Consider the following 16,787-nt stretch of genomic DNA (forward strand, 5'->3'; position numbering starts at 1 on the left):
TGAATACGTCACTGCTTTGTATTACTGCATAATGATTTGGTCAGTATAATGCTGCATACTATGGGATGCTAGAAGGAAAAAACTCAGAGATAGAGCACATGCTTGACACGCAGAAGTCCCAGGTTCAATCCCCAGTATCTCCAGTTAAATGAACTTAAGCTCAGTTGCAACCATTTTCCATTATGCGTGCATAGAAAAGTCACATTATCAGTTTTTTAGCCCTTGTCTCTATAGAGACAGGCAGTGCCTGGAGGACTGAAGTGGGGCCAAGTAGGAGCCGGGGACAAGTTTCATTGCTTCTGGCACCTTCCCATAATCTGGAGAACAAATTGTGACATATATGCTAATAGTACATAGATAATGCATCTAACCCTTGGGCTTGATTCCTATGGAGCATAGCTCAGTGAGGGAGCACTTGTGTTGCACTGTAGAAGCTCCTGGGTCAAATCCTGGCATCGCCAGTTAAACAGAGAATCGGGCAGTAGGTGATGGGGAAGGCCTATGTGGGAGCAGCTAGTGATCCATCATGAGTCAGAGGAGACAACACCGTGATAGACGGACAAATAATCTGAGCTGAAGAAAGAGGCAGCTTCCTGTCTTCTTATCCAAGGACATCGTGCAGTTTCTCTGTAGTACTTGATGAGCGTACACTTGATGATTAACAGGTGAATGGCATGAATTGACTTCCTTGAAAAGCAGCATGTTTATTTCTTCAGAGCATGCCATGTTTTCAAGCAGCGAGGTTCTCAAAGCGGTTCACGAGAATAACAAAATTGAAATAATTAAAACAGTATTTTTAAAATAGCAACTTGCAAAGTACAACCACCAACAGAAAAAAAGACAGACAGAAAAACAAAACAGTGGATAAAATCATGGCACTGCACCAGCACAACAAAATGGTCAGGTAAAAACCAAACAGAAAAAGCACACTATGGGCTGTATCCAAGTGCAAAATTCTCCCACTTGATTTTGGGCAATCTCCAACCCTTAGCAGCTTGATAAGATGCAGCCTATAATGTTCAGAAAGCAGGGCTGGCCCAAGCCCTTTTGGCACCTGAAGTGAACCACAAAATGGCGCCATCCCCCCAAGTCAGGGAAGACGATCAACATCATAAATGGGGGAGGGGCAAATCATCCTTCCCTGCAGGCTGAAGTGGGGATCAAAGGTCATGGGGGGCACTCTGAATCACGCTGGGTGGGCGCAGAGCTCAGGAGACCCAGAAGGCAGCCCCCACCATTTGCCCCAGAAGTGTATTCTATTTGCCAAGAGATCTTTGTGGAAATGACATGGTGGGGGGTTGCCTAGGAGGAGGCAGGTCTGGCCTCTGAGGAGCATCGCTACTGTGACAGTGGCAGCAGCAATGGGTGATGTATTTCTTAGAGGCCAGAGCTGCTCCTCCTGTGGAACCTGCCACCTGAGGCAGTTGCCTCACCTTGCCTCCTGGGTGGGCCAGCCCCATCAGATAGTCTCCCACCCTGAGGAGAGGCTTTGGGGGAAGGAATTATATGGGGCTGCAAGGGGGAAGTAGGGAAGGGAAAGACCAGTTGCGTGAGCTGTCCTTTCCTTGTGCAACTCGACAAAATAACAGTGCCACACTGCATAACATTGCCGTGCCATGTGGCAATTTCAGAACTGATTTTGGTAAAGGCATATATAGATATATATGATGCAGCTGTGTGTCGAACGCAGGCTCCTTTAAGTTCTTGTTGTTTAGGTGCATTTTGAATGACCAACGTCACCATAATATTTGGATACCCATCAATATTTTTTATCGCTGACATACCAGATTCCAAAGAAGGCAAATCTCTGTATTTTGGAGCAATGTCAAAGAGAAGCCTAATCTACAGTGAGATAAAATGAGTGGCGTTGGACTTTGTTTATTGACGAACTGAACTTCAGCCAACAGGGCTAAATGACTACAACACTCTTTTGGCATTCACAAGACTTGGGTCTGTAGTTCACTCAGCTGTTAACTAATCCTGCTTGGCATGGGTCATTCATTTACTCTGAACTGAAGTTACCAGCTTATTATGAAAAACAGACACCCACGTTATTCTCCCTAGTGTAAATATTGGACAAACTCTGGAAGGATAGCTGTGCTGGCCTGTGTGGCAGCAAAAGGATACAAAGGGGCAGCGCAGATATAAACCTCCCTCTCAACTGCTGCCAAAATACCTAGAACTTGCTTCTGGAATGTGACCTCTTTCACCTCTCACATAAGGCACTGACCTTAAGAGCAGTTAATGCAGTCCAGCATTCCTGTCTAATTTGGACGTGAACTCAGTGTTAAAATGCCGTTTCAAATCCTGGTTGAATGAGGAACCCTGGTTAGTATTAAGTGTGCTTGAGACTGGAGCTGACCTTTGCCCTTCACCACAGTTAAGAGAGGAGTGGAGAATTTATGCAAGAACAAGAAGGTAAGCAGGTATGTTGAAGTTTATATTGCACCCCACACCAGCCTTGTTGAAAAAGCAGCTAGAAAGATGAACAAGCACATGCCCTCAAGCTGGGCTACAGTCTTTGAGTTGTCGCTCAAATGGAGCCAATAACACATTTGCCTCAGCCCAAGTTTCTCAGACTTACAGTGCAATTCTAACCATGCCCACTGAGCACTAAGTCCTATGGAATTAAATCAGGCTTGCTCACAGGTAAGTGAGGCTAGGATTGCAGTCTAACTCACAGGGTGCTTTAAGTGGACTGCAGCAGGTAAGCTGTGAGTGCACATGAATTGAGATGGAAGGTGCAGGGGAGAAGAAGAGATAAGACAGGTTGGAAAGGCGATAATTAAAGATAACAGGAATGAAGTATGGGGAGTGACGTACATGCTTTGAAAGGGAGGAGAGAAGAGAGCTAAGCTGTAACTGAAGGAAAACAGAGTTCTTTCTTGCAAATGTAAAACTTTTATTACCTTCATTTAGGCCTTGGTGCCTTCCAGGCTTTGCCAGCAGTTACAGCCGGGCATGTGAAAAGGTTGTGATGGATCAGCACGGTGCTTTTGAGATAACAGTGTAATCGTTACTCAGGACTCAGAACAAGGCCACAGAAAACCCCAACCCTAGAGAGCAAAGATGTCAATAACTTTAATCTCAGCAAGTTGAAACTGGCAGGTAAATGCTCTAAAACTGTAACCTATTAAATAATAACAAGCTACAGCATTCATCTTCTTCCAAGTTACACAGAAAAAGAATCAGAAAGGGAAATGCAGTCATGATCTGTTTCATGCTACAGTGGTACCTCGGGTTAAGAACTTAATTCGTTCTGGAGGTCCATTCTTAACCTGAAACTGTTCTTAACCTGAGGTACCACTTTAGCTAATGGGGCCTCCCGCTGCCGCTGTGCCGCCGCCACGCAATTTCAGTTCTCATCCTGAAGTGAAATTCTTAACCCAAGGTACTATTTCAGGGTTAGCGGAGTCTGTAACCTGAAGCGTCTGTAACCCGAGGTACCACTGTACATGGTTCGGAATGTAGCTCCTCAAAGGAAGGTGGAATTAATATTCAAGCCCACCCCCCATGATGTTCACTTGTTTTTGAAACATAATATAGACTGTGATTTGACAAAATGTTTTTATTTTTATTGTATTCACCATGCTACCTCCTGGGTCCTGCCCAAAGTGACCCACAACACCATAACAATACATGAAATAAATGGGCTTAAACAATGATCAAGGAACTAGTCCACAGCAACATTCTCTCTATGATGTGATTATAACTAGAGTGGAGTTATAACTCTCCTAATGTTCCAGAAAGCTATATATGGGCAATAAAAGCAGAAACACCAATGGTGCTGCCTGGCCATATTTATGGGGCTTGAGTCTCTTCCACGATTATCTTTCCAACAGCAGTGGTCAATCGCTTCCTTCATCGCCGTCGCCATCTCTCTCCACAAAAGATTCCAAATCCTTTGGGAAGTCAATGAAAAGCTGCAACTCAAGGGCAGAATCCATGAGAGCAAAGCACAGGCCCTTTCTCTAATAGGTTCCACTTGCAGACTCTGGAATCCCTGCTCATAGAATTCAAGCCTTATTTTGGAAGTTGAACTCGCAGGAAACAAGGCACCAGCAATAGCCCTACAAGTGCCTCTTTTCATGCTGAGACAAAGGCACTGGCTAACTCTCCTTCTCTCTCTGAAATGAAGCCTTTTAATTTCCCACTCTGGTTTCTGCCGCCTCCCTTGACTCCATCTGTACAGTTTCCAGCAGCAACACAGGCGAGTGGCGCCTTCACAGGTGCACTCAAAGTTCAGGCTCGCTCCGAAGAGCAACTTTTAGAGGGGAATTAAGTAGAACATTCTTTTCTGAGTAGCTAGAGATTGGCAATCAAGGCTGAACTTCGGAACAAAGATATTGTGCCTTCAGGATTTGGCAGAAGGAAGGAGTTGTGCTTTTTTTGAGACAAAGATCATTTTACCATAACATTCAACAATTGTGCTTATCTAGCCATGTAGATCAAGAGTGGCAATAATTAGAGATGGGGCCAGAATTTCTGAACTGGAGCAGTACTCTATCTCCTGCCTCCCAAAGTTCAAGGGGTCAGGGATTTTGTTCCATTGACTGCGGAGGGGATGCAAGGACTATGAAATCACATATATGGGGGGGGGAGCAAAGCTCTGTACAGCAGGCTGGCTAAGAAATGTGTTTCCCTTTGGGATGATCAACAGTCTATGACATAACAATCTTTCCAGTTTCCAAGCATTTCTGAGGACCGCTCTCTCCTCTGCAATTTCCCCCACTAATACACATAATAGACTCTTGAGAGTCCCATGGACTGCAAGAAGATCATACCTATCCATTCTTAAGGAAATTCTTAAGGAAATCAGCCCTGAGTGCTCACTGGAAGGACAGATCGTGAAGCTGAGGCTCCAATACTTTGGCCACCTCATGAGAAGAGAAGAATCCCTGGAAAAGACCCTGATGTTGGGAAAGATGGAGGGCACAAGGAGAAGGGGATGACAGAGGGTGAGATGGCTGGACAGTGTTGTCGCAGCTACCAGCATGAGTTTGACCAAACTGCGGGAGGCAGTGGAAGACAGAAGTGCCTGGCGTGCTCTGGTCCATGGGGTCACGAAGAGTCGGACACAACTAAACGACTAAACAACAACAATACACAACCTTTCAGTACTCAGGCTTGCTTTCAAAACTTTACTCAGTAATAAATAAATTTACCCATACAGAAGTGTAACATCACATGAGGAGCGTTGTGGTAGGTTGTGTCATGTTAGGTTGTATTAGGGAAAAAAGTGCATGTACAGTGAGGCCATCCTAGGACAGCAGCACTGCAGAATTCCTGTGGGAAACCAGAAAGCAGGACCCTGTGGTTTCCAGCAATGGGTATTCAAAAACATTACTGCTGCCAATCTTCTCTGTGATTGAATGCAAGGTGGAAGACCCCCCTCTGGAGAAATGTGGGGAGAAATCACAGAACTGTAGAGTTGGAAAGGACCATGAGGGTCATGTGGCCCAAGCCGCTGCAATGCAGGAATCTGGGGGGGGGGGGAGGCCTTGAACCCACAACCCTGAGAGTCTAATCCTCTACTGTCCCTCATGTCCCCAATGTGCTGCAAGGAGGGTTTCTGTCTGACACATCTGGAAGGAGACAGATGTTGTGGTGAGGAGACTGCATCAGGTGGCCACCGCAGCGCTTGAAAAGATCACAGCGATTCTTTCCATTTGCGCTTTGGTTTTTAGCAGAGTGCTGCTCAGAAAACATATCCTGATACGCTGATGCATATGACGAGCGGAAAAGGCAAACCCCAAAGGAAGTAACAGCGTGGTTATTTTAAAAAGCAAGAAAGGAACTGCCTCTTTTTCAGTTTAAGAGGCTGTACTCCTTGCTGTACTTAGATACAACTTAGAACTGGCATGCGTTTAAATCAATTAACAAATGTACGGGACGTTGAGTCACGACGCGAGGTTGTGTGACCATGACTCTCCCCTGGAGTTTGTGCGCAATGCAAGGTTCTAAAGTGAGAAAGTAAAAAGGGCTAAAACGGATAGAAATCTTGGAAAGAAGAAAGACATCAATACGCGCGTGTGCGCACACACACACACACACACACACAATTGCCCATAAAAGTCTACCCACGTATATGGGGCCTGGCAGCATGAATGCACCAAGAACTTCTTGTCCTTAATCCAGTCTTCCAAATCCCATTAATTAGCAAAGCCTCTTATTTGTAAAGAAAACTACATTCTTAAAAAAAGAAAGAAAACAACACAGAATCCATTGAGGTGATGATGTCATTGCCAGAGTGATTTGTCAGTTGTTCTAGAGAAGAACCACCCAGAGCCAAGAAAGGCACAAAGGGGGGAAACTGTGGGAGAAAGACAGCTTGAGCCAGATGAAACCTGACCCAGGGAAGCCTTGGAAAATAACTGCCCTGAAAAAGCAGGAGGCTTTGGATGTTTCTGCAGGCTCAGATTGAGGGGGAGAGAGCAAAAGAGGACATAGATCCTGGGTGGCAGGTTAGGGTGGCGGCAATGTGGACACTGCTGCAGTAAGTGCTTTTTTCTGAGGGTACTCAAGGGTACACAGTACCAGCACCTCCCTCCTCCCCCAAAAAATGTTAAAAGTGTAGCACTCGGCTGGTGCACTCAGTTGGTTAGAGCATGGTGCTGATATTGCCAAGGTTGCAGGTTCAGTCCCTGTAAGGGACAGGTGCATATTCCTGCATTGCAGGGGGTTGAACTAAATGATCCCCAGGGTCGCTTCCAACTGTACGATTCTGTGAAATCTATGCTTTGTGACTCTTCCCTCTCTCTGGATTGCCCCCCCCCCCACGTTTGTGAGTCTGTGTAATGCATGGGACCCAGGCGGATGGGAGAGGAAGAAAGACAAATGAGTTACTGTGGCAGGGAAAGAGGTTCCACTCAGTAATAACAACATTCAGAATACACTACCTTACTTTGCTATATGACATGGCTATCTCTGCCCAGTCCACCAGTAAGAAGACTCCTCCTTCCATCCAGACTCTATTTGCAACTTTACAGGTGTCTCTGGCCTGCCTGCAGGAGAGTGGGAGGTTGGTGGTATGGTAGACTGGTTGCCCTTGTGGCTAATTTTGTAGATTTGGCACTGTGTTTCCAGGACTTCTAGGTGCACAGCTCTGGCTTTCTGTGGTCCTCAGTTATGGATAAACAGACAGGCTCTCCCACAGCCAACCAGACACAATATAATTCTTGTGTTTAAGAAAGGTTCCTGAGCCTGGTTGTATTTAATGTTAAAGAAAAAGCGCTTGAGAAGCTTGGAAACCCACCAACTGGCACAGGTTTGCTGCTGAGAATTGCCCCTGCCTGGCTGCTATTTGCCCTTGAAAATGCTGCTCACAGTAAACAGCATAACTGACCTGGTTAAAAAGCATGCTTGTTTAAACGCAAAATTAATCCCCCTTCTTGATAGTGTTCATCCTAATAATTTCTATTGCTGGTCTTTGGCCTTCCTCCACTTTCTGAAGTACCGTATATCTACTTCTCAGTTTTCATTCTTTCTGCCTTCTCCACTTAATGTCTACTCTGCCTTATCTTCCTTCCCCAGCCATTTCCCAGCTTCCACACTCAAACTTATCCTCTCCGCAGTCTGTTGTAGGAATAGGCGTTACACTGCCCCTTTTGTTTTCTAGGCATTCAAAAGGAGCCCGTTCCCCCTTGCCCATATGATTCCAGTTCCATGTCCACAATGTCATGGGGCAAACGTAGGGGATCCACACCATGTATTCTGCAAAGAATCCTGGAAACGGTAGTTTACCCTTCACTGAACCACAAGCCTTGCGCCTTTCACAAACTACAGTTCCCAGGATTCTTTGGGGATTCTAATGTGGATTAAATGTCTGGTGGATTCTAATGTGGATTAAATATCTCTAATACACATTCAATGTACTGTATGCATTGTAACCACTATTGATCAAGGTTCTGGCACACTGACAGCCATGCTAAGGAGCAGCCTGCCTGTCTCAGTGCTGAGCACTCTTTTGCCATTGCTCAACACTTGTCACAACTCCCCACCCCACTCTTCAGACAGTTGAATTAAGCTTAATTGGGGCTCTCTGCTATTGAAGCTAAGCGTGGGTTCACATATATGTTTACATCTTCCTCTCCTACCAGCCATTTTCCCTTCAGACCAGGTTGGATGGGCTCATCACAGATTTTTGTCCTCAACGCTCCTAGCAGCAGCTTTCTGCAGTGTTTATGCGTGGGCATTACCCAGTGCCGCTCCACTAAAGTGCGCCACAAGTTGCCACAGAGGATTTCACAATGCGGTTGAGAACACGAGCCCCTTTGCGTTCCGCGCATCAGAGCTTTCACTCACATCCCACATGATCCAAAGCCAATCCCAAAGCTATGCCTGAAGATTAGACAGCAGTTGCAGCCCACAAGACCTCGCCTGAGCCTCGTCATGCATTTCAACTCCTCCGGCTCCGCTGAAGTGTAGAGCAGGCAGGCTGCGCTTCATGCTTGCAAGCTTTGTGCAACATTGCCATCTGGTGAACACAGTGCTGCACCGCAGTGAAGCATTACCAGCAGGAAGCACTGCAGGCCACGGGTGTGCGCCAACCACAAAATTCAGTTTAAAGCAATTAGGAAAACAACCCACCTCAGTCTGAAGTGCTTTACGGGCTGCCCAGCCCTGTTCAGCTCAGGGGCTGCCCAAGTCTTCTTCACAAGCCATGGGAACTTTACAACCTACTGGGAAAGTTAAATACAGCTATCACCTTGTTTCCTTTTCAGGTGGATGAAATTTGCAGGCATATTATCCCTTCTGGAGTGGTTAAGGCCTGCCAAATTGCAGACAAATAGGTTCAGAAACTTTTGTGCTATGCATGGTAAATCTTTTTTTTTTAAGGAGACATCTAGATATTTAATTTTGATAGAATTGGCTGAAATTTGCAGGCAATGGCACCCTTCCTTTGGGTCTGAATCCTGCCAGGTTTCAGGAGGAAAGCTGCACTGGTGGGGAGGTATTCTTGTGAGGAGACACTCTGGTTGAAAATAGCACCCAATACAAAACTATTAGCTGTACAAACCATCAGTGATTCGCAGATAATAATTTGGGGGCCTCTGCTTAATAAAAACAGGCATAACCAGGATCCTCATATTTTTAGGTCTCTAACCTTTATATTATCAGAAACAAAAGATGAACCACAGAGAACTGAATAATCTAAAGCAGAGGTTTTTTCTGTCTGCATTTTCTTTGATGATTTTTGGGGTCCACATGATACCTCCCCCCTTCCCCATCCTCACTACCTACTTGAAATTAGGCCAACGGCCACATGTACCCCTTAGGTCAGAGACCGATTTAAGGGAGCATAACTGGTTCGGTTGCACTGGGTGCCAAGCTGAGATGGCGCTGAAGGGGCCTCTTCAACTATGATGGAGGATGGAAGGCAAGAGGCAGGGGACACTGAATCTGGGCGCTGCTGAAATTTGAGACCTCAAGGTCCGCCACTGCGTAGGCTGCCAGTTTTGCATCCCCGCCTTCAAGTACCGGTACATATCGGTTCTTAAGTGTTGGTGCCACAGAATATTGGCTAGGAATGTCATCTGGGAAGGCCCCAATGCAAGTCCCACTCTGCCCTAGACAAACTAGGCATCTCTCCCAATGCCTCAGCCCATCTATTGTAAGTACAGGGATAAAAAAAATACCTTACAAACTTGCTGTAAGGATTACTGAGATACTCTATGTGGAGGATTTATATAATTATATAATCCATTCCAAAATGTTCTAAATGATCATTATGCTGGTTGTCCACACAGTAGCCAAAACTGGGCACTGCTGGAAGCAAGCTACCCACAAATATAAAAGCATCCCTTTTGGAAGAGTGCAGGTCAAGGCTGAGACAAACAGAAAATCAGAACAAGATTAGATTTGCCCATGAGCAAACTGCTGCAGTATTCTTTTGGCTTTCACCTGCATATCTAATTCATCTAATGCCAGAGTACATAGGCATAACTATGGGATTAATAGCATCTGCTTTGTTATCTAAATGAGGTTTCTGAGGGTTAATTGATTTTTGAAAACATGCCCTCCCGAGGGTCTCTCTAACCAACACTTTGGAATATCCAAAGACAGCCTCCATCTAATCTAAGTGGGGATCTATGCTCAGAGTAGCACTTGCTACATTAGGGCTTTGGAGGAAATTAGGATGCGCCTGCAGATATTAGTGTGTTAATACAATAATGATTTATTATGCAAATTGAAGCATGGGTATACAGCTGCATTTGTGCGTGTGTTTTTTAATATCAAGCTCTTGAATTCTACTCTCAAAAAAGCATGCAAAAATTAGTTTGCTGTTTATTATACAGTTTCCAGGTTTTGGTTCTCTCGGGAAAACTAAGATACTTTCAGGAGAAGCCTAAATAGTAAAGAAGCAGGGTGGATAGTATTCACCTTCTTTTTGAGAAGCCATTGCTCCAAAGGGCTCAGCAACAGCCTTTCCCAGCTTGCTCTTGGGTGCTTATAGAGATGTCAGAGACCATCCACCACTGAACAATGGCCCCTGCCCCCAACATTCATGGCCTGGATCACCAGCCATTTGTGTGTGTTGATGCAAACTTATTACTCATGGTTATTCGATGGTATCACAGTCTCCCAATGGGGCGGGTTAGTCACTCTGTTGGTCTAATCCAAGATGACTGAATGAGCCAAACGGGAATCAAAACTCAAGTTCTCTCTCTCTCTCCCCCCTCCCCCAAATAAAAATCCAACATACTAACCATTCCACCACACTGACTCTAGTGCGACTACTCTGAATCAAAGCGGCAACTAACTGGGTTTTTCCACACATGAAATTTGGCCATATAATCTTCACTAAGAATAGCTGACATAGTAGATGAAGTGTACATCTTTTATATGAAGCAGCTGTTTGGAAGTTTTCCAGAGTTTTGAGCTAAGCTGGCTCTTTGGTAGCACAGCTGTTGAGAAAATTTGCTGTTGCAGTATATTCACTTAATAGAGGGCCCAAACCACCGTTAAGAGCTTCCATGCCTTGTCGATTCCTATGTGCAAGTGAAACAGCTCCAGTGAGGTAATTTAGACTCGAGAACCTCCTTTTTTCCATATGCATGAAAATTGTGTCCAGCTGCATCTTACATGTTCAACACACATCCTTCAGAAGCGGTTTAATACCAATCTGTCATGTTACTCAATCAGATTAGTTACTTCAGGGATCTCTGCAGATTGGATGCAATTGCACCTTTGTGGTTACACAATATACACAGCCAAATCTTATGTTTGAGCCCTTGGCGGACCACAGGTGTTCCATCACTGCCCTAGAAATATGCAGCCCTGGACAAAAATCAGGTTAGTAACCCCTGATGAAAAGGTAGAGCTATATTATGAAACTGAGTTCAGTTTGAGAATGTCAGAGTGAAGTCATGATCTTTTGGATAGACATTTCAAGTAATTTGGGTCCAGAAGATCTTTTTTGGGGGGTAGGGGGGTTACCCTAAGTAGCACTTATTTCCAAGGCTGATAACTAAGACAATGTTACCCTTTTCATTTCAGCAGCCACAGAAAAAAGGATGTACCCTGAAGATCCATTTCAACCCCACCCAAAGTACTGGACTGCTGGTGCTGCCTTACTGTACAAGCACTGTGATGAATCAGTGTATAAAGTATAATGGTACTTAACCAGGATTCTTTTCTTAACAAAGCCACTGGTATTGAGAAACATTTGGTTCTTTAAGCATTACTATTCAGCATGTTGCAACTACCCACTTAGGACTGCACATTATGAACCTTTCATTAGAAACAAAATGACTTAATTTGATGAAAATACTTGGGTCTCATAGTACATTGTGTTACATTACCGATAACTATCAAGCAAGTCACATTACTGATTAAGTGAGATCTTAATGCAGGCAGCACCATCTAGTGTTCAGTGAAGATTTGCTGAGCTGCAAAGGCAGAAGCCATACAATGTCATAGGCAAAGAATGAAAGTGACTTTTCGTGGTGCTAGAATTTGTGGGAAATGAAAGCACATATTGCCAGATGCCAAAAAGGATACACTTAACAAGCCAATATTAAAAAGTTAAGCGATCATAGTGCCAATTAGCAACTGCTGTATCAAGTCAAGCCATTTCATTATATGAAAGCTTCTAACATACTTGCTTTGTTTCAACTGCTTGCAACCCATACTTTCACCTAGCTATGACTCTTCCGCACTGGAGTGGGTGGAATGCAGGTGGTGCTGTGGTCCAAACCATGAAGCCTCTTGGGCTTGCCAATCAGAAGGTCGGCGATTCGAATCCACAGGGTGAGCTCCCGTTGCTTGGTCCCAGCTCCTGCCAACCTAGCATTTCAAAAGCACGCCAAAAAGTGCAAGTAGATAAATAGGTACCACTCCGACAGGAAGGAAAACAGTGTTTCCGTGTACTGCTCTGGTTTCGGTGTTCTGTTGCGCCAGAAGTAGCTTAGTCATGCTGGCCACATGACCCAGAAAAACTGTCTGCGGAAAAATGCCAGCTCCCTCAGCTTGTAAAGCAAGATGAGCGCCACAACCCCAGAGTCGTCTGCGACTGGACTTAACTGTCAGGGGTCCTTTACCTTTACCTTTTTTTGCCACATAACACCCTCTTGGCAGCCTGCACGCACACACACACTAAATTTGTTTTAATAATTCAAAATAAAATTACATGTTTTCTGACTGTGGATGCACTGAGTGTGGGTTTTACATGTTTGGTGACATTTCTCTAGTGTCATCTTTTCCCACACCACCCACTCCCTGTTTCCTTCACCCCAAGGGAAAGGATGGTGCCTGCCCTTTTCCACCAGCTGTTGCTGAAGGCACATTCACAGCATTGGGATTTTATAAATAGCTCTTTTGCACAGAACTGCTCTTGCATGAGACCAGCTGTACAGAAAATTAAAACTGCCCTTGCAACTACAGAAGATAGGAAATGAAAAGGGGAAGAAAGGAAGTGGCAGCATTTCATGCTAGCAACTCCAAATATTTTCTGGAGTGAGGCCATCATCTTTTTGTGCAAATATGGCATTAGAAAACTTTTTAAAAGGTGCATTCAGAGAAATCAACTGATACCTACACACACCGGACTTTAGGCCCCCTGGTTTTGAACAACACACTTCACCCACCCCCCTTTTTGTGAAAGTCTTGTATATTAGAAAAATTGTATTTAAAAAAGAAATAAAACAAAGGTACACACACAGCTAAACAAATACCTGTGTGCAAACTCATAACAGACTTCAGGATTCCAGCACTTATGGTGAAGGAGGAAGTCTTAGCATAAATATCCCATCAAGCACACCCCAGTAGCATGGATGGGATACATTGAGAAAGATTCTGGAAGTATAAAATTGCAAGTGTTAATGTGTGGATGAAGGTGCACAAAGCACATGTGGAAATGTGGAAACAGGGACTTGTATACAGATGAATGACCTAATGTGGACACAGTGCTAACGTAACTGTGGGTGATGAGACAACGGCAGTTTCTTTGACTCTGGGATCCACTTTCCCACTAAGATTTGCGTAGATTTATAATCAGCAACTTAGAACTCTTCCTCAAAAGGTTACCCTTATTGAAGCATACACACTTCATGCATCTAGACCACTCAAGTCACCGGAATAGCATGGCGTAAATAGAAAATACTCAATGCAATCCTGTCTCATTTGTACCAGATACTGTCAATGGTAACCAAGCAAATAATGCAGCAATAATGAGGCACATGTTAAATGGGAAAAGTGCTTACAAACACATACATACAAAAAAAAACCAAACAGATTTATTTCTTTAAAAAGATCAGCGGCCACAAGCGCAACTAAAATTGATATATCCACTGATTTGATACATAAAGACACCTGCACTTAAGTTATTTCAGAAAAAAACCCTTATATCAACTTATATGCCAAATGATCTTACGCTTTCACAACGATCAGGTTTGGATGGTCTTTGAGAATTAAGGGCAGAATCTTAATATTTCAGGGTATCAGAAGACAGTGTCCAGAGGTCCAACATTTTTGAAACAATGACCATTTTTTTCATGGTTTCAGCCAACCCTCAGTGGAGGAGCTACAAGTACAACTCCATCTCCTCGGACAAACAGCATCGGAATGTTCCTTTTGGTAGACTGTGGATGAAAAAAAGCAGTACAGGCTACATCCAGTGGGAATGTAAAAATAGTCGCAAGGATTAGCATAATTATTATAAATTCATATGGTACAAGAATACATGTTGGGGGGAAATCCATATTTAAGTGTCTTACTTTTACAATGAAGTAATCACTATGGTTAAAACAATGCTTTAGATTTTACTCTGGTTAAAATTTACTTAATGTTGTAAGTCTAGTTGGTATACTGATCTTGTAAGCAAAAAATATTTAATTTAAATTCATCTAGACAACATCGCACACCTGAAAGAGCATTTGGAGCTTTAAGTATTAACAAGTTCTTACTTTATAAATCTCTTCATAGGTTTCTTCATCAATTTCTATTGTTGTCACAGTCTCCTCAACATCACCCAGAATCATATTTAAGTGCTGGTCATAAGCCTGTGGAAGTGAGAGTAGTTTAGATAAGTTTAATTTTTGTGCTAGTGGCAGTATATTTCTTAAACACTGTAGCTCAAATACACAGATCTAAAAACTTCCACTATAAGTATTTTGGATTATATCTAATGTTAAACCTACTCAGAAATTAATGAACATTACTAATTTTAATGCATTAATTTCAATGCATCTACTCTGAGTGTAACTTTGTTGGATATAGGCATTTGTTTCTATATTGCTTCAATTTGAACAGATATGGAATTGCTTGATTCAACATCTTCATGCATGAGATCCTTTCCAAACTATATCAATTTATTCATACAACTGTAACAGCACTGCTCCATTCTTATATTTACTTTTACATTGTTTCATAAATATACCATTTAAGTCAGTATCCCCTTCAAATAAACACTGACCAACAGACAAGGGAAAGCAAGAAAAGTAGGGTATAAAGTGTATAATAAAACAATATATGATTGCTATACCAAAGATTCTAAAGAAAAGTTGGCAAAAATGAGTAGAGAAAAAGGCAGCACAAAATACCATTAAACTAAATATACTAGATGTAAAACACAACAATTTGCTCAATTAATACCATTAACAACTAGATCCCCAACAACACTCATAAAATCTAACACTGGCAGTCATGCTTGCGCTTCACAGAGAACTGCTGGAAAATGAATCATTAATGTCCTAGCTTCAAATACACATTTTGGGGCCAAGAGTTATTTGAGACCACAGCAAGTGAAATGTTTGTTCTTTGGCCAAGATCAAAATCAGATTTATTTCATGCACGTTAAAATTGAGAGTGCAGCAATATCTGGAGAACCCAGGGTTTCCTGTTGCTGCCCAATAAGTATTTCAAAAGCCAAGGCTGCTTTCACTCTATGAGAACTTTAACTTGGTTTTGAAACATCTAACTTAACATCTCCCAAAACACATTTTCATGGTTCTGTTAACAAGCACCCATCATTTCTATATAGCTTTACTTACATGTAATCTGCCTCGAAGTTCTCGGTCATTTCTCATTTTTACATAAATTCGTTCATCAAGACTGAGTCTGATGAGATCCAAGGGCTCTTCTACAGTATTTGTGGTTTGTTGCTATAAGAGAAAAGTGTTTGTGTTTTTTTAAATACAGTTGATAAAACTCTGGATACAATTTATTCCAAGGAAAAACTCCACTGAGATTAGTATTAGATAGTTGCTCCGTATTGTTTATTGTTCAATTATTCAACCTTACTGAAATATCTAAACTCAAGTACAAGAGCAGAGAGAATTAAAAGCTACCTGTTTGCACCTCTTCAAAATGACTGACAAATAGTGAATTGCAAATCCCTCCTAAGCTATTCAGGCTATGCAGTAGTTGCTGCAGAGTTAGGAGAATTTAAGGCTATCTGTAAGATATCAGGAAACAGTCAACTAGTTATGATACCCTTTCTAATATCCCAGGCTCACCAGTTTAAACTGTTCCAATAATAAAGAATAACAGATTGTTCATAGTCACTTTTCTCGGACTAGGTAGCAAGAATAATGTGCATAATGTCCTCACTTGGTGTCTTGACATCTGATAATAAAGTTTTGTTTTGTGGCTGTGTTTTTCATTTAAAAAAAAACAATCCAAAGATAGCAGCAAAGTTTAACTATGAACGATAGTACCAATGAAAACAGCATAAAGAAGGGGAAATGAAGGAAGAATAAAGCAGAGGCCCTTCAGACCACAACTTTGTAGCTACCAGGAGAGAACTACAAAAACAAGTAATATTTTAGGGACTTGTTGTTGTTTCTCACTTTTGTTCAACTATGTGGAGAGGGGGCGGACACAGGAGTAGAGAGAAATAATAATACTAATTTGTTATTTATACGCCGCCCATCTGGCTGGGTTTCTCAGGAGGGACAGGCGGGCAAAGGTCAACTTTACCGTTATTATGCTCTCAGAAATAAGCCAAGTAACAAAAAAAGAGAAGATGAAACGCGCAGTCCGGACGTCGCCCTCGCTACTGGGAGCAGAAACCTGCGTCCAACTAGCGACCCACCTCGGCAGGCTAAGCCAGGCCAGAGACCCAGCACCTCAGAGCACAACGGCGACACCTCACGGGGTCCCGCCGGCCCCTCAAAGGCGACCCTCCCCCGGCAGCATCACCCACCTGGTCCACCTCGTCCGCCATTTTTTCAAAGCCAACTCCAGCCTCTTCTCGCGAGATTTTATGCCCCGCCCGCAGCAATTGACGCAGGTGCGCGCTCACGCACAAGCGACAAGTATAGACTTATGGTAGACATACATGCGGC

General features: G+C 43.2%; 1 protein-coding gene and 2 long non-coding RNA genes across 3 annotated transcripts; 1 reads left to right on the plus strand and 2 right to left on the minus strand.

Annotated features, from left to right (window-relative positions):
* Window positions 1–164: 164 nt before the first annotated feature.
* On the minus strand, window positions 165–8,428 carry LOC310757543. The gene is made up of 3 exons (XR_014545312.1): window positions 8,301–8,428; window positions 6,905–7,000; window positions 165–3,056 (listed from the first exon to the last, which is right to left on the minus strand). It is a non-coding gene; the product is annotated as an uncharacterized lncRNA (long non-coding RNA).
* LOC310757544 lies at window positions 2,376–11,599 on the plus strand. Its single transcript, XR_014545313.1, has 3 exons — window positions 2,376–2,418; window positions 2,920–3,108; window positions 11,500–11,599. It is a non-coding gene; the product is annotated as an uncharacterized lncRNA (long non-coding RNA).
* A 2,119-nt stretch (window positions 11,600–13,718) lies between these two features.
* LSM3 (LSM3 homolog, U6 small nuclear RNA and mRNA degradation associated) lies at window positions 13,719–16,786 on the minus strand. Its single transcript, XM_083602751.1, has 4 exons — window positions 16,646–16,786; window positions 15,492–15,602; window positions 14,406–14,501; window positions 13,719–14,081 (listed from the first exon to the last, which is right to left on the minus strand). The coding sequence occupies exons 1-4, from the start codon at window positions 16,664–16,666 to the stop codon at window positions 14,001–14,003; spliced, it is 309 nt and encodes a 102-aa protein (XP_083458877.1). The 5' UTR covers window positions 16,667–16,786; the 3' UTR covers window positions 13,719–14,000.
* Between the last annotated feature and the right edge of the window lies 1 nt (window position 16,787).

This window comes from Podarcis filfolensis (genome assembly GCF_964270895.1).
Source record: "Podarcis filfolensis genome assembly, chromosome: 2".
Taxonomy (NCBI): Eukaryota; Metazoa; Chordata; class Lepidosauria; order Squamata; family Lacertidae; genus Podarcis; species Podarcis filfolensis.

Bases quoted from the DNA above. Each gene is read 5' to 3' on its own strand.
- LSM3 (XM_083602751.1), bottom strand. From the start codon at position 16,666: ATGGCGGACGAGGTGGACCAG. The intron at 15,603-16,645 runs GTGGGTGATGCT...TTTCTCTTATAG, and splicing joins TGGCGGACGAGGTGGACCAG to CAACAAACCACAAATACTGT. The intron at 14,502-15,491 runs GTAAGTAAAGCT...TCACTTCCACAG, and splicing joins AACTTCGAGGCAGATTACAT to GCTTATGACCAGCACTTAAA.